The sequence below is a fragment of the Loxodonta africana genome, chromosome 7 (assembly GCF_030014295.1).
Source record: "Loxodonta africana isolate mLoxAfr1 chromosome 7, mLoxAfr1.hap2, whole genome shotgun sequence".
NCBI lineage: Eukaryota > Metazoa > Chordata > Mammalia > Proboscidea > Elephantidae > Loxodonta > Loxodonta africana.
The window spans coordinates 104,645,562-104,668,904 of NC_087348.1; the positions used below are offsets into that span (position 1 = coordinate 104,645,562).

A 23,343-nucleotide genomic window follows, 5' to 3' on the forward strand; every position below is an offset into this window, starting at 1 on the left:
AGCTTTGTAACACTTGCCTGAGTAGGGCAGAGGCCTAGGGCCAGAGAGAGGTGTGCCTGCTAGCACAGCTGAAAAGTGACTGTCCTGATGGAAGACCTGTATCCTGTGTGTTCCTGAGACTTAGTTGTAACCTGTTACTTCCCTAATAAACCCCATAATCATGAGTATTGTTTGTGAATTCTGTGTGACCATTACAGTGAATTATTGAACCCAGCAGAGAAGTAGAGAGTGCCATGGGGGGGACAGTTGGTGTTAGAATTGGTAAAGATGGCAGAGAGAGGAGGCATGCTGACCTCTGCCTCATAGGAATCAGCTGTGGTGTGTTGATCTTGATTCTCCTTCTCTTGTGAAGTTAGAAGAGGTCAGACGCCATCTCCACATTGTTTTTGCAGTAGTGAATGTTCATATTAATTAGGTGGCACAGAGTAGACGCTTGATAAATGCTCGTTGAATAGGTGATTAAGAAGAGGCTAGATTATACTTGGTTTTCTCTATAGACTAACAAGAACATGTAATATGTTTTTAGAAATATTTCCTTTGAAAATATTATTAACCTATTTTTAATAACGTCTTTGGAACTTAAAGGGGTAAGCTTCAGTTGCCAGGAAAATTAACTTTTGGGAATGACCTTATTTTGTTTATACTGTTGTTGTTAACCACAAAAAAAAAAAAATCCAAACCCAGTGCCATCGAGTCAATTCCAAATCATAGTTGTTGTTAGGTGCCTTCAAGTCAGTTCGATTCATAGCAACCCTATGTACAACAGAATAAAACACTGCTCGGTCCTGTACCATCCTCACAACCGTTGCTATGTTGGAACCCATTGTTGCAGCAACCGTGTCCGTCCATCTTGTTGAGGGTCTTCCTCTTTTTCACTGACCCTCTGCCAAGCGTAATGGCTTTCTCCAAGGACTGGTCTCTCCTGATAATATGTCCAAAGTACGTGAGACAAAGACTTACCATCCTCGCTTCTAAGGAGCATTCTGACTGTACTTCTTCCAAGACAGATTTGTTTGTTCTTCTGGCAGTTCATGGCATATTCAATATTCTTCACCAACACTATAATTCAAAAGCATCAATTCTTCTTTGGTCTTCCTTATTTATTGTCCAACTTTTGCATGCATAGGAGGCGATTGATAATACCATGGCTTGGGTCAGGCGCACTTTAGTCAAGGTGACATCTTTGCTTTTTAATACTTCGAAGAGGTCTTTTGCCGCAGACTTACCCAATACAATACATCACTTGATTTCTTGACTACAGCTTCCATGAGTGTTGAATGTGGATCCAAATAAAATTACATCCTTGACAACTTCAATCTTTTCTTTGTTTATCATGATGTTGCTTATTGGCCACTTGTGAGAATTTTTGTTTTCTTTATGTTAAGGCATAATCCATACTGAAGTCTGTAGACTTTGATCTTCATCAGTAAGTATTTCAAGTCCCCTTTGCTTTCAGCAAGCAAGGTTGTATCATCTGCATATTGCAGGTTGTTAATGAATCTTCCTCCAATCCTGATGCTTAGTTCTTTTTTATAAAGTCCAGCTTCTTGGATTATCTGCTCAGCACACAGATTGAATAAGTATGGTGAAAGAATACAACCCCGATGCACACTTTGCTGATTTTTAAACCATGTTTTAAAATGTGTTTATACTAAATAACAGTATTTATTTTACAGTAGGAATTACTGTCATTTGAGTCTGTATTTCATATTTATGTTTCTATTAAAAAAAATTTAGAACCTAATATATCACATGAGTGCTTATGTAAATTATTTTTGGTTTTCTTTGAATTTCAGAAGTCTCTATTATTTGGGGGGATGTGGCAGAATTTGTGCAACGGCAGCTAACTCTGCGCAAGGTAGGATTTATACTTTAATTTTAGTGTAGGAATCCAAAGGATATTTCCTCTGTAGTTTTGTGTAGTTTGTGTAGTTTTTCTGGGAGCAGAAAATAGACTTCAGAGCCATCCAATTTACCTTTCAGACCTGTGATTTTATGATGCTCACACTTAGGACTTATGGATAATGGATTTAACTAACACAGATTTTATCCTTAATCCTTTGATGACCCAGTTATTTTCTGCTTCAAATTTTTTGTTAGTACCATGTATTTTCGTTAATGGAAGCATGCTGAATCATTGAGCGTATTTGAATTTTTGGTAGGTAGTATGTTTTTTTTTTTTTTCTTGCCCCCTCCCACAAGCCTACCTTAAGTGTTTAGTGGTACATATCAAGTACCATTAATATACCCCAGTGCCCCCACTGAAGTCTATTGGTACATATGTGTCACAAATAAAAATTTTCAAAATTTCTATTTTTCCTACCAAAACTTCAGACACCTCATACAGTACCCTGTAAAAATAGTAATGTGCAGCACATGCCCGTTGCTTTGGTTTCAAACAGTCATAAAGGCCCCTGCCTTACAGCAGCATGCACTGTCAGTAGTATACCGGCTTCCCAATAAACCCCAGAGGCTGAAAAAGTTCATGGTTGCTGTATGTACCCCCAGGCATGAAAGAGTTAAGTAATGAGTTTGTAAGTTTTATTTTTCTAGTGATATGGGAAGTAGTGCTGATCAGCCTGAGTATATACAGAGGGACTAGAAGAGTTCTGTTTATCTGTGATCTGATAGTTCCAGGCATGGCTCTAGAAGGATATAATGCATCTTGTCTTGTTTCATTGCAGGGAGTATAAGGCAGTCAGGGACTAAACTCAACTTGCCAAAAATGAGAAACAAGTCCAGGCTGACCTATTTCCTCCTGTCAGATTTTGGGTTGGAATGCCATAGAACTGGACAGAGATTTTGGGGGGACACTGGAGGAAGCTGGGAGTTTGTGGAACTTTTATGCCCTACCAGAGGACCCAATATGACAGCCCTTGGGTGGGATTCATCCTCCAAACTTGTTCTGTTTGGCCTGAGAATTTGAATTAGTATTTACCACTTAAAGTTGGGAGAGTTTTTATAGTAAAATTTTGGATTTTTTTTCTGCCTTCTCTTGAAGAATCAGCAGATCTTACAAGACTAGTCTTCCATTCCTGTGTGGTGACACTTGGCTGGAGCTGACAATAGGCTCTCGCTTTTAGATGAGGCATGTACCCCACAGCCATTATGTTCTTCTTCAGGGCTGTCTCACTCCCTTCTATTCTTTCTTGGCCCCTTTAGGCATTTGAGTTTGTAACCCTTGATGTAGGATGTCCCCAGGGAGATAGAGAACCAATTTGAGGGCCAAAAGCATTTTCTTCTACCCTTGAGCCAAGACCACCACACTGCAGCATATGCCTTGGATGCTGGGTTGTCTAATTTTAAGTCAGAGACGTACAACCTAAAAGAAGGAACAAGAAAGCAAAGATTCTCTGCCCTTTTAAATTCCCTCCCTTTTAATAGTAAATCTAAGATATAAGTATAGATTAAAAGAAGCTATGGTGTCCATATAAGTTTTCTTATTTCTCCACAGCCTTCACATGATATGGGGATGAGGAATCTGATGTCAGTAAAGAATTGTGGGTTGATATTTTCTGATGGATTACATTTTATACTTAATTTATTGATAGTTTAGAATCTTAAAGTATTATAGCTTTAAGCGATCATAGAGATCATTGAATTTTGAAGACCTAAGCTTAATTCTCATCACATTCTTTGATAACTATGCAAAAAATGATTTTTCTTTGCCCCTTCAGTGAATTCTGTTCTTTTTTTTTTTTTCCTCTTGTCTTTTTCCTTTCAGGGGGTTCAGATTCCAGGACTTGGAATTTTCACTTTTACAAGACAGAAGCTTGAGGTGGGAAACAACAAATTTGTTCTAATTCAGAGGCCCGTATTTATCATGGCGGAGAAGTTAGTACAGCTCCATGGACTCAAACAAAACAAAGTACACACTCCTGGTAAATCGCTTTAGGATTTAAAACTTTCACAGAAGATTACTGGCCTGGGGATGAAAATGAAAGGGCAAAGCTTGACCAAGTGCTATTTTATTAAGTTTCTGATTTGAGGCTATCACTTCTCACTGGGTACCTTTGACAAAGGCAGGGGCTGAGGTGAGGGACTGAGGAAAATAATAGTCTTCCTGTAGGCCATTTTTAAATCTCAATAGCTTAAGAGGTAGGCATGAGAAGACCTGAGTGACATCAAGACAAATTCATATAAAAGCCACATCACAGAGTTCTATAGACTTAATTCATATTTCAGGTCCTAAGAAATTAAAAGTGGCTAGAAAGAAAAAAAATGTTTAGGTAGGGTACTTAGTTGGGAGAATTACAATCAGTATCAGCTGTGAGAAAGATCACTCAGTGTATTTTTATCACCTATATAATCCAAAATTACTGAAATTTAAAAGTTAGAAGTTTGAAAACTCCCTGAAGACTTAATGAATACCTTGTATATCTTTCTCATACCCTCAAACCAGCCTCACTTCCTTCCTTGCGCATGTATTTCGTGAGGGCCAGCTATACGTCAGGCCTGTGCCAGTGCTTGAGATACAGCAGTAAACGAACAGATTTAAGTCCTGATGCCGGACACTCACATCCCAGCTTTAGTAGGTGGATTTCATGATACCTGCCGTGGTTACTTAGAGGCCTCTGAGGGCTTACTTCCTGATTCCTGGTTGTATTCTTTTTGACCTTCCTTATTGTTCCCTTCCGCATCAGAGAGACAGTCTACCCTAATGCCAGCAGGTGAAAAGGCTGTAACTTGCCTTTAAGTTAACTTTCCTGAAAATTAATTTTTAGAGTAACTTTCCATGAGAAAAAGGATATATTGGAAAAACAAATATCAACAAACTCTACTTAGAATTCATTATGCATGTATTCATTATGGTGAATTTGATAGAAATTTTCAGCTATTTTTACCTAGAGTTTTATAACAGAAGAAATACTGTAATTTATCAAAAACCTACTGAAGGAAATGAAAATAAAGCCAACTTTTCCCCAAACAACACTTGTACCTTAGAATTAGAGCATACTTTTCATCTTAGATCTTGTAGTGTAGCTCACAAAAGTAGTTTATATATACAATTATTTTTTTTTATAGGGTAAGGTAATTTCAAAAATTATATATGGCTGAATTAGTTTATAAGAACAATTTTATCTAGAGTTTAACTATGGGGCTATAATTCTTCATTAGTAATTAACTAGATAACTAAAATCAAACATTTTGGGGCCCTAGTGATGCAATGGTTAAGTGCTTGGCTGCTAACCAAAAGAGCAGTGGTTCAAACTCATCAGCCACTCTGCTGGAGAAAAGACCTGGCGATCTGCCCCCCTGCTCCCGTAAAGATTACAGCCTAGGAAACCCTATGGAGCAGTTCTACTCTATCATATAGGGTTGCTATGGGTGAACAGCACATAACAACAGCAATCAAACATTACACTGACCCTCCTGTGTACCGGGCACTCTGCTACCTTGTGGTTTTAAAGACTAGTAAGACATGGTCCTTGCTTTTGAAGAGCTCAGAATCTAGTGTGGGAGTCAAGTATGTAGTTGATTCTCATTTTTTGTATTTTTGAATTTGCCTACTTCCTAAAATTTATTTGTAAACCCAAAATCAATACTTGCAGTACTTTTGTGGTCATTCATGGACATGTGCAGAGGAGTGAAAAATATGAGTCACCTGATACGCAGGATCCCAGCTAAGGATGAGCAAGGTCATCCTCTGCCTTCTTGTTACAGCTCTTGTTCTGTAACTGTGTCCTTTTTGCCTTCCGTTTAGTTCCATGCTTTTTGCATTATTTTGCTTTTTGTTGGAGATTTTGCTGGTTAAAATAACCCATAGTGCTAAAGTGCTCTCTAGTGTTTCTAAGCATAAGAAGACTCTCATTTGCCCTACAGAGAAAATACGTGTGTTAGACAAGCTTCATTTAAGCATGAGTTATAGTGCTATTGGCTGTGAGTTCATTGTGAATGAATCAACAATATATATTAAATAAAAAAAAATTAAATAAGGTATCTTTAAATAGAAGTACACATAAGACAAGGTTATGTACTGACCGGTTGACGAAAATGTTGTAACCAGAGGCTCACGGGAACCTAGGCTTTTATTTTCCCTAGGAGAATCATTCAGTATTTGCTAATTCAGTGTCCGTGCAACTTTATACAACATAAAAATCAAAATCAAACCCCCTGCCGCCGAGTCGATTCCGACTCATAGCGACCTTATAGGACAGACTAGAACTGCCCCATAGAGTTTCCATGGAGCGCCTGGCGGATTTGAACTGCCGACCTCTTGGTTAGCAGCCGTAGCACTTAACCACTACGCCACCAGGGTTTCCTTATAGAACATATCTACCGTGAATAACGAGAATTTATGACATGATTAAATGCTGTAAAAGCAGCCTTGCTTAGGAACCGGATCAAACGCTTTGGGAGCCCAGAGGAGAGCTTGCCTATCTTTTAGGAGTTTTAGGAAGATGACATGTGAGGAGAGCTTAAAGGATGATAGGACTTTGTCAGACAGAGACGCTGTAGGAAAATACTTTAGGAACAGTATGAATAAAGTCAAGAAAAAGGAAAATAGTGAAGCCTGTTCAGGGAGTAAGGGATAGTTCTGTGTGGCAAGGGCATATTGATTATTGTGGCAAGTAGAGGGAGGTAAGGCAGAAGTGATAGGTAGGGGCCAAATTGTGAGGGTCCTTATAAGGTCTGATAAGGACGTTGAAGTTCATCCTAAAGGCATTGAGGAGGGAATTAAACAGGGGGTTATCTGTACTGGTCTAGTTTTTAGTTCAATTATAGTCATTTGGTAAAAAACGGTAACGGCCTGCATGAAGGCATGACAATCAGAAGGGAAATGAGGGCATCTATCCATGAGACAGATGAAATGCAGAATTGATGAGATTCAGTTACGAACTGAGAGTGGTAGGTAGATTAGATTTCTTATCTGTGCTATTAACGTAAAGGATGAAAGAGGTAGGTTCTGGTAAGGCATAAAATAATGAAAAAAAATTTTTTTTGACATAGTGAGCTTGAGATTCCTGTAAGGATATCTAAGTAAAGGTGATTCCAGACCCCAGGAGAGAGGTGGAGGAGATTAGAGATCAAGGTTCAAGAGTCACCAGCATATTGCTACTGAAACCATTACAATAGATAAGGTTACCTAGAGAGAGAATATAAGGTAAGAGGAAGAAGAGACAGACAAGGATAGAATCCTGTGAAAAAAACAGCATCTTTTAGGGAGTCAAAAGAGGAGGGGAATCAGCACTGGAGACCCAAGAGCAAATAGGAGAATGAAAAATGGGGCCATGCATACAAGAGAAAAGAGGGCATGGACAAAAGAAAGTACAAAGAGTTACGAGAAACAAGATCTGCAAAGCATCCGTTGGCTTACCCATCATGAGATGATGGTGTCCTTATTTCGACTAGTGGACTGGTTGACAAATTGCAGAGAGGCTATGGGAGGGGAGGAGAGGTTACAGAGGCAGAGAATATAGGCTTCTCTTTTAAGAAATGTATTAGAAAATGAAGAGGAGGAAGGTGGTATAGAATCACTGTCAAATTGTGCAGAAGACAGTGGGCTGATAAAGGGCTGACTGTGTTTTGTAGAACTGCTAACCCTCATCTTCCAGCTGTATTGGACATTTGAAAAGCTATCAATTCATACTCTCTAAATGAATGTTTAAAATGTTCTTGTGTTTTCTCTGACCTATTCCTTTATCAGTGGACTGACTTATTGCCTCTCTCTGGATTTTTTATATTGACCTCCTTTGCTATTTACCCCTTACCTGACCTGTAGACCTTGTTGTACAGCTCCTACTTTGTATTGTAGTTGAATGGACCCTATGCTTCAAGATATAAGCATATTCTTTTGCAATGACTTTCATGGAATCATTAGAAAGGAAAAGCATTCTGCAAGTCATCTGCTCTGACACCCTTGTGTAAGACCCAATTTCATTTGAAAGATAACATGTAGTGAAGAATACAATCTTTTCAAAACACTTAACATTCATAGATATTTGTAATTGTTTAAAGATTCTATGATATTGGAGGAGATAGGCAAATACTGCTGCAGCATGTCTTAGAAAATAAGGGGGTTGAAAAATTCAGAAAATCCTCTGAAGAGAAAAAAAAAAAAAAAAGAGAAGTGGTTAGTTATTACTCAATTTCTAAGGGAACACCAGAAGGTGTGTATGGAGTCTTGCTTAGAAAACAAATTTTTCTTGTTTGGAATGTAAGATATATTTTTAGGGAAAATTGTACTGATTAGTATCTGTTAATAACCATTTGTGTTATTTACAGTAATAGACAATGTTATATTGAGTATAATTAAAGTCTTCGTATGGACAACTCTATTTTTGAGTATTAAGTGAGAATCAGATAATTATTTGTGAGTGTATCTGATCTGTCTTTATTGTAAATATCCACCTTCTTTCCCTCACCCCAACTTGTTTTTTCTCTTCTAGGTGATATCCCAGTTATTCCACTTAATTTTGTCATGATATCTTTGGAGGGTCCATTTAACAGGGATACAGTGGAAGGATGTGTGAAGGAGACATTGCTTTTTTTATCGCGATCCATTTCCACCAAACAAAATGTGGAGTTTACATTCAAAGGAATTGGGGTTCTTGTGATCAGAAACAGCAAAGTGAAGATGAAATTTTATAAGGACTTTCTTTGTGCCATGGATGGAAGTGGGACTTTGGTGAAAGCCCTAGCAAATGTAAATCAATGTTTTCCTTCTCCTAACCCTTCTCTCAAATTATACCTCTAAATCAGCTATAGGTGTGTCAGCATTAAAAACTCAGATTTACGTATTTTAAAGGACAGTTTCCCGAAGTGCACAAAAGTGCTTATTTATAGACTCTTAGACAAAAAGGAGTTTCTAGAAAGATAAAAAAGAACTTTAAAATAAGTTTTGAGCCAGTGCCAACTGATGACTATAAATAGTAATAGAAATTATCATAATTCTGAACATTTTATAGTACCTTATAGTTTATAAAAGGAGCCCTGGTGGTTAAGCACTTGGCTGTCGACCAAAGATCAGCAGTTTGGACCTACCAGCTGCTCTGCAGGAGACAGGTGTGGCAGTCTGCTTCCATAAAGATTACTGCCTTGGAAGCCCTATGGAACAGTTCTACTCTGTCCTGTAGGGTCACTATGGGTCGGAATTGACTTGATAGCAATGGGTGGGTTATAGTTTACAAAGTTCTTCTGTATATATGACTTCATATGAGCTCAAAACATTATAAATTATTACCCTGATTTTATAAATGAGAAAAGTGGAAGCTCAGAGAGCTCATGCAGGGAACATGAAATCCGAGTGCTAAGTGGCAGAACTGAGATTCAAGCCCAGACTTCCTAACCACACATTTTTTTGCTGTTTCTGTTATTATATTTCAATGAAGGCCTACAAAAGAAATCTAATTCAAGTTACAAAAATCCATTTTTAGCTTTTAATTTGCCATGTAGTGGAAGAACTTTCCTAATTGACACTGTTATTAACCATTAAGTAGCTGGTCTGGACTTGAGTGACCTTCATGCTAAGTTAGACATACTATTGCTAGCTGCTGTTGAGTCATTTCCGACCCACAGCAACCCCATGTGTGCAGAGTAGAACTGCTCCGTAGGGTTTTCAAGGCTCTGACCTTTTGGAAGCAGATCAGCAGGCCTGTCTTCTGAAGCACCTTTGGGTGGGTTTGAACCACCCAGCAGCGTTTTGGCTAGTAGTCAAGCGCTAAACCATTTTACGTTACCCTGTGACTACCAGGTTAGACATAGCAGGGTGTAAGGAGGCAATGAAACAGTCAACAAGGATTTACTGAATACTTGATTTTTTTTTTTTTTGATTTGCCTTAGTTTTTTTTTTATTTTTTTTTATACCTTTGGGAGCTAACAATGTTGACATGAATGCATTGGATTGTCACAGAATGGTGTATAATCTTGTGTCCCATAGAGCAAATGCCTGACTTAAATGAAAAGGTTATGAATAAGGTCTACTTCTACCCATTTCTCCTTTCACGGATCTCTAGGTTGGGGGTTTAGGAGATGGAGTTGTACATAATGAGGCTGTTGGTGTTTTCTATACAATCTGGCATCGTAAAGGATTGCTAAGGGGATGCCAACCCTGTACGTGGAAACACACACAGGCATAACTTTCTCTTTTCTGTAAGAACACAAGGCAAGATTTGCAAAACCAGAAGCAAGGCCAGAGTGACTGGTCCATCTCTAATCCTCAAGGAGCCTGCTGAACTTTGTAGCTTCGTATGTGTCTAAACAGAAGACAGCATTTTATTTGGCCTGCTGAACTCTAAGGCAGAATTTTTAAGGAGCATTTTTCAAACTAATCCTGAGAGACATTCTAAGAAAAATATTTTGGAGGCCAAAGAAGATTGAACACTGATGCTTATGTCACCCTCACGGACAGGGGCATGAAGCCCACGAGCGTGGTCAAGGATCTGCGAAATCTGCCAAGAAGCTGTTTAACTGCCCAGATTATTTCATTACAGAACCTTATGTTAATCCAGTACTCATACTATCTCATTAACATCTATAAAACACATTCTGGGGAGCTGCTGTAAAGTGGTGACGGTGATTTTTCCCCTAAATGTACCGTAACGTAAACCTGCCTACCCTTCCGCTGAGTGCTCCGCTTGGGAAGCTATGTGCTTATTTCAGTGATGCTGCTTTTGCTCAAAAGATTTAAAAACCTCTTCCTGGGAGTTCCTTCAAAGCCATTTGTGAGCCACATCGTTAGTCCCAGAATAAAAATTTATACATATTATTACTATATACTAATAGAATAATGTGATTTTTATAGAATAATAGTAGCTGTCATTTGTTGAGTGCTTACGGTGTCCTAGCTACTTACATACAGTATCTCATAAAAATCCTATTAATTGGATCCTATTTTTTTTTATATATATATATTTTTTTTAAATTCCCATATACCCAAGGCCTGAGGCTGGTAGCAGTGTGGGGATATGAACATGAGTCTACCACACTCCAAAGCCTGTCTTATAACTACTCAATTTTAGAATTATTTGAGTCAAGAATGAAATCAGCTAGCTTGCTTATTTTCCTGATAGCGTCCAGTCCCCTCCTAAAGATATCTAAAAAAAATGTCAACTATGAAGGTAATTTCCAAAGAGGAAATGGTTTGAGAAAAGGCAGCATCGGTGGAATTAGTAAGCACCTACCAGGGTGACTACTTTGATGAATGAGACATTCCTCATTGGAGTTTAAGTTCTGGACTTTAAGCATGGAAGAAAAACAACAAAAATAGTATCATGGTAGTTTTGCCTCTGAGACAGCCTGTAGCATCTAGTTTGTCTGTGTCCTGGACCACAGTCCAGGTGTAATACTTCCCTTTCCCTGTCCTCCAGAGGCCTGGCACTGTGGACTCAGTGTTGTCTAGCAGATAAACAACAAAAATAGTATCATGGTAGTTTTGCCTCTGAGACAGCCTGTAGCATCTAGTTTGTCTGTGTCCTGGACCACAGTCCAGGTGTAATGCTTCCCTTTCCCTGTCCTCCAGAGGCCTGGCACTGTGGACTCAGTGTTGTCTAGCAGAGAGGACGTTGGGAAGAGGCCCTGCAGCGTGCTTGTGTTCCCAAGGTGAGTGCTTTGCTCCGTGGGTTCCTCCAGGCACCAGCTGTCCTTGCTCATCTGTTGCTCTAATAGGACAGTGTTTCTCACTCAACCTTTTGTAGCTTATGCTTCTTTTAGTGCAGTTTTTTTTTTTCTCTCTCTCTCTCAATTCACCAGGGAAAAAGAGTTTATTGCATACACTCTCTGTAGTTGAATCAAAAAACAATGGGCATTTAGAGTATTTGTTTTTAAACTATTCTTGTTTCTGTGTAAATTCTGATACCACCAGTTCTCACCAACCTTGTTGTTGTTGTTAGGTGCCACTGAGTCGATTTTCAACTCATAGTGACCTAGTATTGACAGAGTAGAACTGCTGATAGGGTTTTCTAGGCTGCAGTCTTTATGGGAGCAGATCACCAGGTCTTTCTCCTGTGGAGCTGGTTAGCAGCCAGGTGCTTAACCATTGTGCTACCAGGGCTCCTTTCTACCAACCTTGTTGTTGTGTGCCATGGAGTCAATTCTGACTCATAGTGGCCTTATATGACAGAGTAGAATGCCCCACAGGGTTTCCTAGGCTGTAGTTTTTACGGGAAGGAGCTCTGGTGGTACAGTGGTTAAAGCACTCAGTTGCTAACCAAAAGGTCTGGGGTTTGAACCCACCAGCTCCTCCTCAGGAGAAAGATGTGGCAGTCTGCTTTGGTAAAGACTTACAGCACTGGAAACCCTATAGGTCGGTTCTATTCTGCCCTGTAGCGTTGGTATGAGTCAGAATCGACTAGACAGCAGTGGGTGGGAATCTTTAGGGAACAGATCGCCAGGTCTTTTCTGCTGTTAACATTGTGCCACCAGGGCTCCTTCCATCAACCTTCATCCTTGTAAAATTTCTCTCACCTGCTAGACTTTACTTTCCATCACTTCCTCCGTCCTAGCTTCTTTCTGTTTTTGTAGTCTAGCCCACCTCCTGTCAGAGCCTTGATTTTTACCACTGAAGATGTTAAAAAAAAAAAAAAAAGGTAGGATAAGGAAACAGGCTTTATCCCAAACCCTTCTCTCACAGAGGTGGAACTGCACAAAAAGCAGGAGAGAGCGCAGTGGATGTTACTGGTGGCTGCTGCTGACAATGATGATAATAGTGATGATGATAACAACATAATAATGATCATAATAATGTTACTGGTTATTATACATGGAACACATATTAGATGCCGAGTACTGTTAAGCACATTCTCAATATTATTTAATCTTCGTAACAACCCTATGATATGTATAATTTTCTCCATTTTATGGAGATAACACATTCATTTTGAATTTAAGTCATTACTGTTACTTTTTTTAATGAGTGAGGCAACATGGTGCAATATTAAGAACATTGGAATAGAGGTCAGGAGATACATGGGTTTTATTTCTAGTTTGGCCATCTCTTATTCATTGTGTGTATTTAGTCATCTTCTTAATCTTAACTGCTGTGCCATTAACAAGTATGCATTTCAGGTGGAGGCAGTTTGGGGCCTAACAGTCAGCTTCCTAGAGTATTATTTTCTCATCTTTTTTGAGTCTGTGGCATCTTCTTGCGTTTGTTGGTTTTGAACAGCCCTCTCCTGGAACAGCTGTATAACATACACCTTGGCAATATCAGTGGTAAAACTAGAATGAACCTTTAGAGATTAGCTAGTCCTCATTTTGCAGATAAAATGGTGACAAATCTAGTGAGTGGCCAAGCCAGAAATGAAACCATGTTTCTCGGCTGTTCCAGTGTTCTTTCCATTGCACCGTGTTGCCTTGCTCATTAAAAAAAGTTGTATTCAAAATAATTTTATCTTGATTGTGTCTTGGATGGGGGGCAAATTTGGTTATACCCTTTGATATATTTTGGCTGAAGCACTTCAGGAGGGAAATATTTACAGTGGGTCAAGGAACAGAGGTGAAGGACCCTGGAAATTAGCACACCTAGAAATGGAAATGTGGACTCAAATACTTGAAACAGTTGTAGGGGTTTTATTTATGTTAAGTTTGTTCCCTGAATTTACTGGAGGTGCCCCCCTACTCCAGCGCAGCACTCTATACTGGAGATCAAAGAAAGCCTACAACTACACACACCAGTTGAGCCTCCCAGCCCCTTTCTACCTTGCAAGTCCCTCACTTTTGCTTGGGAGAGGATGAGGAGATGGGGAGGAGTAGGAGGGAAGAGAGCAATAGTTATTTGGGGGCATACTCTGTCTGCCAGGCAGTGAATCCTTGGGACTCCTAGCCTTTGTACTGCCTAACAATCACCTTTCATTATGTCACCCCCATGGCATATGGTCATAAAACTAGAAAAGACACAGAAAAAAATCAAACGGAAAACAAAATGAAAAACTTAAATCCAGACCTTTGAAGCGATTTCTCTCTATGCAAGTTGCTTTTGAGACCACAGACAAGAGCGGGGAAGGTATTGGTGACTCCCAGACTTAGTCTCAATGGAGTGAGTCCATAATGTATACTTAGCAAACCAAAGCACTCACTCCTTGAGGGGAACTAGTTGCTGCTGAGTTGACTTCTTCTCATGTCACCCTGTGTGTGTCAGAATAGAACTGTGCTCCACAGGGTTTTCAAATGATTGATTTTTCAGAAGTAGATCACGATGGCTTTCGTCTGAGGAGCCCTCTGGGTAGACCTGAACCTTCAACCTTTTGGCTAGCTGAGCACAGTAACCAGTTTCACCACTCAGGGATTACCCCCTTGAGGGAGCCAAGCCAAGCCAGTTGCCATCGAGTTGATTCTGACTTATAGCGACCCTATAGGACAGAGTAGAACTGCCTCAAAGGGTTTCCAAGGAACAGCTCATGGATTCGAACTGCCAACGTTTTGGTTAACAGCTGAGCTCTTAACCACTGCGCCATCAGGGCTCCTCCTTCGAGAAGTGGGCCTTATTTCAGAATCAGTGAGCTGGCTTCATTGCTTCCTGGAACTGAGAATTCACAGTCACCTATTCCATTCCAGTACAGTAGATAAACATCTTGACTTGTTCCTAGGATTGATCTCAAGGAGACAGAAAACAAACCATCTATGCAGACCACTGTAGAAGAAAATGGAGAGAATAGAGAAAGAAAGTACAAGGTTAAAGACCAGTCAGATAAAGAAGACATCAGAGGTAGGCCAATAGTTTCTGGGTATAGTCTGGCACTTTTTACTGCTTATGAACCCAGCCATATTGCTTAGCAACTCCTATGCTCAAAATAAATAAAGACTCATGAATAATTGCTGGATTTCTTCTAACAAACAGGTTTTGTTCCTGAAATTCTGTATCTCATCTTAACCACTCTACGCCTAGACTCTGTGACTCTCAGACTGTTAGACTGTGACTCTTCACTGGCTCCCCATTGCATACAGGGGTCAAAATTCTGGTGTCTACAGGGTCCAGGGGGGTAACATAAAGGAGTTAAGTGGACTGGATATAAGACCATAGCAGTGGCGAAGTGGAGAGAGCATATCCTCTTATGAGGAGCAGCTGTTGCTGTAGTACAGTGGTTCCCAAACTTTGGGCCTCTGGACTCCTTTATGTGCTTAAAAATTATGGAGTACCCCAAAGAACTTCGGTTTATGGTAGTTATATCTATTGATACTTACCATATTGCAATGAAGACTGAGAAAATTTACAAATATTTATTCATTTAAAATGACAATAATAAATGCATTGCATGTTAACATAAATAATTTGTAATGAAAAATGAAAAGTGGCAGTTTTACATTTTTTGAATCTCTTTGATGCCTGGCTTAATAGAAGGTAAATGAATTCTCATATCAAAATTTGCATTTTTGGTTGAAGTATATGAAAAAAGCCCTAGGCACTCAAAAACCTTTTGAAAGAGTCCTAGGGACCCTGAATACTGTTCCTCTAGCAGATTACTGATTTGTGGAAATATAAACCAAGTGATATCAGATCTTCTGATTTTTCAAGAGAAGCAGAGATCCTGAGTTTTATATGAATTCTGTTGACTATTAAATGTTGGTAACTAATCGATATAAAAACAAAAATGCTAATTGGGCCAAACAAAACATTTCACATTGACTTTCAGCCTAGTGTTCGCATGCTTTCATCTCTCTAACCTCATCTCTACTGTTCCTTTACACAGACTTCTTTGGGCGAAATTAATCCGTTCATATTCTTCTAACATGCTTTGCCCTTTCTTGACTCCATGCCTTTATTTACTCTTTTTCTCTTGCTGGGAATATTCTTCCTTTTCTTTCAGTCTATGCTAATCCTGAAGATCATTCAAGAGCGACTACAGCAGTGTATCAACAGGGAAGTTCAAGCCAGATTCAGAAGAGGATGTGGAACCGGGGGTATCATTGCCGATGTCAGATGGATCCTGGCTGAAAGCAGAAGATACCAGAAAGATGTTTACCTGTGTTTTATTGACTATGCAAAGGCATTCGACTGTGTGGATCTAACAAATTATGGATAACATTGCGAAGAATGGGAATTCCAGAACACTTAATTGTGCTCATGTGGAACCTGTACATATAGCAAGAGGCAGTTGTTCGAACATAACAAGAGGATACTGCATGGTTTAAAGTCAGGGAAGGTGTGTGTCATGGTTGTATTCTTTCACCATACTTGTTCGGTCTGTATGCTGAGCAAATAATCCAAGAAGCTGGACTATATGAAGAAGAACAGGGCATCAGGATTGGAGGAAGACTCATTAACAACCTGAGATACGCAGATGACACAACCTTGCTTGCTGAAAGTGAAGAGGACTTGAAGCACTTACTGATGAAGATCAAAGACTACAATCTTCAGTATGAATTAAACCTCCACATAAAGAAAACAAAAATCCTCACAACTGAACCAATAAGCAACATCAGGATAAACGGAGAAAAGATTGAAGTTGTCAAGGATTCATTTAACTTGGATCCACAATCAACACCCATGGAAGCAGCAGTCAAGAAATCAAGTGATGTATTGCATTGGATAAATCTGCTGCAAAAGACCTCCTTAAAGTGTTAGAAAGCAAAGATGTCACCTTGAAGACTAAGGTGCGCCTGACCCAAGCATATGCATGTGAAAACTGGACAATGAATAAGGAAGGCTGAAGAAGAACTGACGCCTTTGGATTATGGTTTTGGTGAAGAATATTGAATATACCACGGACTGCCAAAAGAGTGAACAAATTTGTCTTGGAAGAAGTACAGCCAGAATACTCCCTAGAAGCAAGGTTGGCAAGACTTCGTCTCACACACTTTAGATATGTTATCAGGAGGGACCAGTCCCTGGAGAAGGACATCATGCTTGGTAAAGTAGAGGGTCAGTGAATAAGAGGAAGACCCTCAACAAGATGGATTGATACAGTGGCTGCAACAATGGGCTTAAGCCTAACGATGATTGTGAGGATGGTGCAGGACAGAGCAGTGTTTTGTTCTGTTGTGGATAGTGTTGCTATGAGTTGAAACCAACTCAACAACACCAAACAACAACAACAACAATCCCAATCCTACTCATCTTTTCACATCTGGCTTCCTCCATGAAAACTTTTCTCATCACTGCATTCCCAGAGTGGCTTCTCTCTCCTCTGAACACGTCAGACCCTTGAAGATGGCACCATTCATTTGGGATTTAGACATTTTGCATCATTGTCCTAAGTTGTATTTACACAATGTATGTAAGCACTTAGCACTGTTGGCACATAATAAAGCCTTCAAATATGGGAGTTCTCCCTATTATTATTTATATCATCTTATTTCCCTCTTCAACTGTATGTACTGAAAGATCTTAAACGGTAAAAACTTGTTTCTTTGTATCCTCTAAAGTGTCCAGCATAGTGCTTTGCACATAATAAGTATACAGCAAAAACAAATTTTTTTCTTTTTAGATTTTAATTTCTTTTTCATTTTATTATTGTACTTTAGATGAAGGTTTACAGAACAAACTAGCTTCTTGTTAAACAATTAGTACACATATTGTTTTGTGACATTGGTTACCATCCCCATGACATGTCAACACTCTCCTTTTTCAACCTTGGGTTCTCCATCACCAGCTTTCCTGTCCCCTCCAGCCTTCTAGCCCTTGCCTTTAGTGTACCCCTTTAGTCTCATTTTGTTTTATAGGCCTGTCTAATCTTTGGATGAAGGGTGAACCTCGGGAGTGACTTCATTACTGAGCTAAAAAGGTGTCCGGGGGCCATACTCTCAGGGTGCCTCCAGTCTCTATCAGGCCAGTAAGTTTGGTATTTTTTTGTTCTACATTTTTCTCCAGCTCTGTCCAGGACCCTCTATTGTGATCCCTGTCAGAGCAGTCAGTAGTGGTAGCTGGGCACCATCTAGCTGTGCTGGATTCAGTCTGGTGGAGGCTGTGATAGTTGTGGTTCATTAGTCCTTTGGACTAACCTTTCACTTGTGTCTTTGATTTTCTTCGTTATCCCTTGCTCCCAATGGGGTGAGACCAGTAGAGTATCTTAGATGGTTGCTCACAGGCTTTTAAGACCCCATATGCTACTTACCAAAGTAGAACGTAGAGCATTTTCTCTAAAAATTATGTTATGCCAGTTGAGCTGGATGTTTCCTGAGACCATGATCCCCACATCCTCCAGCCCAGTAATTCAGTCCCTCAGGGAGTTTGGATACATTTATGGAGCTTCCATGACCCTTGCCTTGTACAAGTTGTGCTGACTTCCTTAGTATTGTGTTCTGTGTTACCCTTCACCAAAGTTACCACTTATCTATTGTCTATTTAGTGTGCAAAAACGAATTCATAAACCTCATCAGGGCAAAGGATAATAATTTGAAGATAAGTGAGTCTATGTTATGTGAAAATTTTTCCCTGTAAAATTATCAGAGTTTATCTGCGTTAAGAAGAAACAACTCAGTTAACATTGAAAAGAAACTGGTTTCTATTCGTTCTTTACAGAGATCTTGTCACCCAAGAGACATAGAGATAGACAGGCTATCTCTCCTGCCAAAGTGACAAGTGTTAGCTTGCTGGACAAGCTTGAGCGAAATGGGAGTGGTGGGAGAAATGTGACCCCTGAAAGGTAATGCATTGACATTTTTTCTGTTGTACTTTACCAAATAAATTTTTGAGTCATTTCTTGATGTAGTGCATTTAAATAACTGCTCATTCATACATCCAGTATTCTTGAGTATGTTCTGTGTGCTAGATAATAGGGATAATAGAGATAACCAGGCCCACAATCTAGTGGGAGAGCCAGACATAGAGAAATCATTTTGTTAGAAGTTTTTCCTGTGTGCCTCTTTCTGTTATGTAGTTTGCATCTCCAGATTGTGTAACTGCAAACCTTGTTTGTAATAATATCTCAAAGTTCTTGCTCTGGGCCCCTGTGCAGTTCTGGAAACCATATCCACAGCTGCTGTGGGCTCAGTTCTTGGTTGCTGACAGGAGGCCAAAACCTGTGGGAAGCCAAGAGAATGGAGCGGTGCATCCCACCCTTGATCAGGGGATTGTGGCTGAAAACATACTCTACGCCAGTGGAGGGCCAGTGGCAAAAGAACTTGTATTCAGTCAGAAAATTCTTTCCACTCCACTTTTGATGTAGATCCAGAATCCAGCCACTTCTCACAACTCCCTACTGCTACCACTTTCTCTCCTGAATTATTGGACTAGTCTCATAATTGTTTGTTCTGCTCCTGACATTGCCCCCCTTAAGTTTATTGTCAACACTGTAGCCAGAATGACCCTAGTAAAATGTAAGTCAGATGATCTCATTCTCTGCTCAGAACCCTCTAATGGGTTCCCATCTCACTCAGAGTGAAAGCCAAAGCCCTTATCATGGCATGCAAACTTCTGTGTGATCTCCAACCTCTCTCCTGTTCTTCCCTAACTGATCTCGTTCCAGCCAGATTGAACACACAGGCATGGTCTCACCTCAAGGACTTTGCATTTATTCACTCTCACTTCCTTCAGGTATTTAGTCAAATGTCACCTTCGTGGTGAGAACTTTCTTGGCCTCTGTTTAGGGTTTAATACCCCATTCCTTCAGCACTACATGACATTTATCATCATGTAACATACTATACCAAACCCGTTGCCATTGATTCAGTTCCAACTCATAGCAACCCTATAGGACAGAGTAGAACTGTCCCACAGAGTTTCCAAGGAATGCCTGATGGATTTGAACTGCCCACCCTTTGGTTAGCAGCCATAGCACTTAACCACTACGCCACCAGGGTTTCTGTAACATAGAGTTCACTTATTTATCTGGTTTATAGGCTGTCTTTCCCAATCAGAATACAAATTCTATGAAGGTTGGGATTTTTTTTTCTCACGTTTTGTTCTTCACTGTATCTTCTGTGCCTAGTGTGCACACGGTATGGATTCAATACATTTTTGTGGAATGAATAAATTAATTCTTATCCCCATTTATCAGAGTTGGTAACTGAGACTTTGCAAGATTATGCAGCTTGTCTAATGTCAGTCAGCTTGCAGTTCAAATCCAGGCTTATCTGACACGAAGCACAGGTTCTTAATCTCTATGCATATAGCTGCTCTGAGGGAAACCACTGAGATACTTCTCTTTCTTTCTCTGTACTGGCCTCTAAAAATTACAGTTGTTCTAGAGGTGAGACTGTTAATCATTAATGGTGCGTTGTTCTTATAGCTTAACATCTTCAGGTTTTCTGAAAGCTGACAATGAAATGAAGTCCAAACCTTCTCCAGCCCCTGCTGCTTGTCAAGATCATAATAAGGCAGGACAGGTATAGTATCCAAACAAAATCCAATTAGAATCTTCCTCTGGCTTCTGTTTTTCAAAGTCAGTTCTGGGTATAAGCCTTCTTTCTTCATTTTAATATATGGGTATGGCTTAAGGACTTGGGACCCAAAACTGACCTGTGATACATCTGTCCACTAGTCAAGATCTACTAGTTAACGGAAATAGAATTGGGAAATCCCTTTCTAATTTTCAGTTGCTATAAACACTCTGATCAAGTGAGAGTTGGGTAAATCCTGAATATCTGTGCAGCCCCTTCTGCAAAATCCCATTTTGGTAATTGTTAATTGTAGTTTGTATAAACTGACAACTGGTAAGTTTCATCCTCTCATAAAGTATGTTTCTTGATATCCTGCCTCTGGAGAGCCAGTGAGGGAATGTGAAGGCAAAAAAGTAAAAGGTAAGAGTCAATTTGTCATGAATTAATTTTTAATTTGATTAATCAATTAATTTGATTTAGGAAATGTGCTATGTATGTCTGCAACGAGCACAAAGGAACTCCCCGGTGTACTATAGTGAAGAGAGGAAAAGGAGAGAGATAGAAGATGAGCAACTCATACAGCAGTATCAGCTGTTGAAAGAACAGGAGGCTGTCTTCAGACAGCAGGTATTGCAGCCCCTCGATTAAAAAGTGCTTAATGTGAGAAAGTAGAATGTGAGGATTATAAAATGTCCATTTAAAATGTTCTGTCGTTTGGCTGTACTACAACATATTTAATATTTACTTAGCTGGACTAAAATTTAGGTTGTGTCCAAGTTTACACTATTAATAAACACCTCTCTTTTTTGGCAATAGATGAAAAGTCTGGCTACTAGAGAACAGAATCAGAAAAATGCTGCCTATAATCTTGGAGTTGCTGAAGCTATAAGAAACCACAAGAACGAAAAACCTGAATTTTATGTAAGAGCCTTTTGAAAATTTCTGTTGCTAATGACTGGCCCATCTGTGAGCATTTGGATTCATTCCCATGCAATTTATGCCATTTTCTGAAGTGGCAGAGTTGAAAAGTGGGTTGTGTAGGGTTGAAGCTTCCTTCTAAGGCAGGGGTTTTCTGTCTAGTGTCTGTCTCCACCGTTCACATTCACAGTACAGAGCCCATTAGTTGCCATAGCCCTTATTATTTATAGCAATTCTCAACCAGGAACTGGGGCAGGTGGTGGGGGGCAGCATACTATAGTCCTGTCCCAGGAACAGTGATCTAAAGAGAGGAGCTGAAGAACCTTGAGAGTGTGGTCTGTGGACCTGCAGCCTTGGCATTACCTGGGAGCTTACTAGAAATGCAGAATTGAGGGCCCCACCCTAGACTCTTAGATGGTAATCTGCATTTTAAGAAGACCCGACCCCTAGGTGATTTGTATGCACATTAAAGTTTGAGAAACCCTTCTTCAGATGGAGGCGAGCCACCTGCTTCACCATTTATTTTAGCATTTTCGGCCATTACATACCTACCTTTATTCTGCCTGAATCTTTCACCTCCTACACCACTACCTAGGTGGCCTGACATTTTGGGCATAAATCTAATAAAATGCATTTTCTTTATTCATCCACAAACATTTATTGGACTTTTTCTGGTGCTGATGGCTAAGAATAAAAGGATGGATAAGACAGGATCCCTTTTCTAAAGAGGTCTCAGTCTAGTGGAGGAGACAGACACTTAAACAGACAAACAGTGCAGTATGATAAATGCCATGATAAAGCTTTGAACAGGATGCAATGTGAGCGAAGAGAGGAGTCAGCTAACTCGGACCAGCGATCTGGAAAGACTTCCGGGTAAACGGGAGTTATGTAAAGAAGAGAACGGAGGAAGAGCATTCCAGGAGGCAGGGGCGGAAGAAAGAAAGGGATGCTTTCTTTTTTTTTTTTTTTTTAGAGAGAGATGCTTTTGAAGTGAGGTTTAGGCATGAAGTCTTTGAGTTCCAGATCATATTTATTACTGCACACTTTGAATCTCCTCTTTAATATATCTGCAGATATCTTAAACAAGCGAAAACAGAACTTTTGATTTTTGTCCCCAACCTGTTCTTCTTCCAGTCTTCCCATTTTAGTAAGTGGCATCACCAGCCATCCAGTTGAACAAACCCCAAACCTAGGAGTCAACCAAGATTCCTCTCTTTCCCTCTCCCCCCACACCATAAGCGCATATATATTTCTTTAACCTCCAAAATCTATCTTATATCTGTTCGCATCTCTTCATCTTCAATGTTACCACCCTAGTCCAAACCACATTATAAGACTGAACTTTTGGAATACCTTCCTAATTAAATTTGTTGCTTGCGCTCTCTTCCTCTGTTGGGGAAATAAAATTAAAACCAAATCTCCTACCAGCTCAGAAAACCTCTCCGAAAGAGTAGAAGAGAAAGAAAGCAGTTTTATTATTGCATAAGCTTTGAGCCAGAACATAATAAGCATCACAGGCAATCTGCTGAAGAGATTATAAAGTCAGAAAGAAATCTTACCCTTTTATATAGCCAGGAGTCCCTGGGTGGTGCAAATGGTAATTTGCTTGGCTGTTAACCAAAAGGTTGGAAGTTCAAGTCCACCCATAGGTGCCTTGGAAAAAAGGCCTGGTTATCTACTTCCAAAAATCAGATATTGAAAACCCTGTGGAACACACTTCTACTCTGACACACATATATAGCCAAGCAGATACAACCTGTTACGTACATGATCTCAAGGTTAATGATAACTGGTTCTCATGTAAGAGGACTTGACAGCACCATTTGTCACACATAGTTCATCTTAAATTCAACTGGTAATTGTGGTAACCACCTGTGTTTGCTTATTGCCTTTATCCAAGGGAAAAATCAAATTTCTTATATCTTTATGACAGGAGATAGGTTTGTAGCTTGGAGTCAAGTGCTTGTTAAAGTTGGGCACCTACCCTTTCAAGGGAGATAGGGTCTCTATCTTCCTTGATGATTACATTTCAGAGAGAAGGGTCCTGGGTCCTAGGTCCTTAAGAAAGATTCCTGGGTTGTAAAACTGACAAGAGGCTCGCTTTAAAAAAAAAAAAAAAAGAGTTACATACATACATACATATAAGGGGCAGAGAAATTATTCGCAATTACAAGTTTTCTAAGGTAAATGCCCTAAGAAAAGTATGTGTGTGGTCCTCTTTCCTTTTTT

At 39.7% G+C, this 23,343-nt stretch overlaps 1 protein-coding gene across 1 annotated transcript in view; it reads left to right on the forward strand.

Moving 5' to 3' along the window:
• The window catches only part of CCDC81 (coiled-coil domain containing 81), a 53,363-nt gene that overhangs the window by 16,622 nt on the left and 13,398 nt on the right, over positions 1–23,343 (forward strand). Inside the window, exons 2-10 of the mRNA XM_010598214.3 lie at positions 1,797–1,858; positions 3,725–3,881; positions 8,391–8,647; positions 11,462–11,541; positions 14,526–14,644; positions 18,398–18,521; positions 20,106–20,202; positions 20,677–20,823; positions 21,013–21,117. Of these exons, the coding sequence (XP_010596516.1) occupies positions 1,797–1,858; positions 3,725–3,881; positions 8,391–8,647; positions 11,462–11,541; positions 14,526–14,644; positions 18,398–18,521; positions 20,106–20,202; positions 20,677–20,823; positions 21,013–21,117 (1,148 nt within the window). The remainder of the gene's footprint in view (positions 1–1,796; positions 1,859–3,724; positions 3,882–8,390; positions 8,648–11,461; positions 11,542–14,525; positions 14,645–18,397; positions 18,522–20,105; positions 20,203–20,676; positions 20,824–21,012; positions 21,118–23,343) is intronic.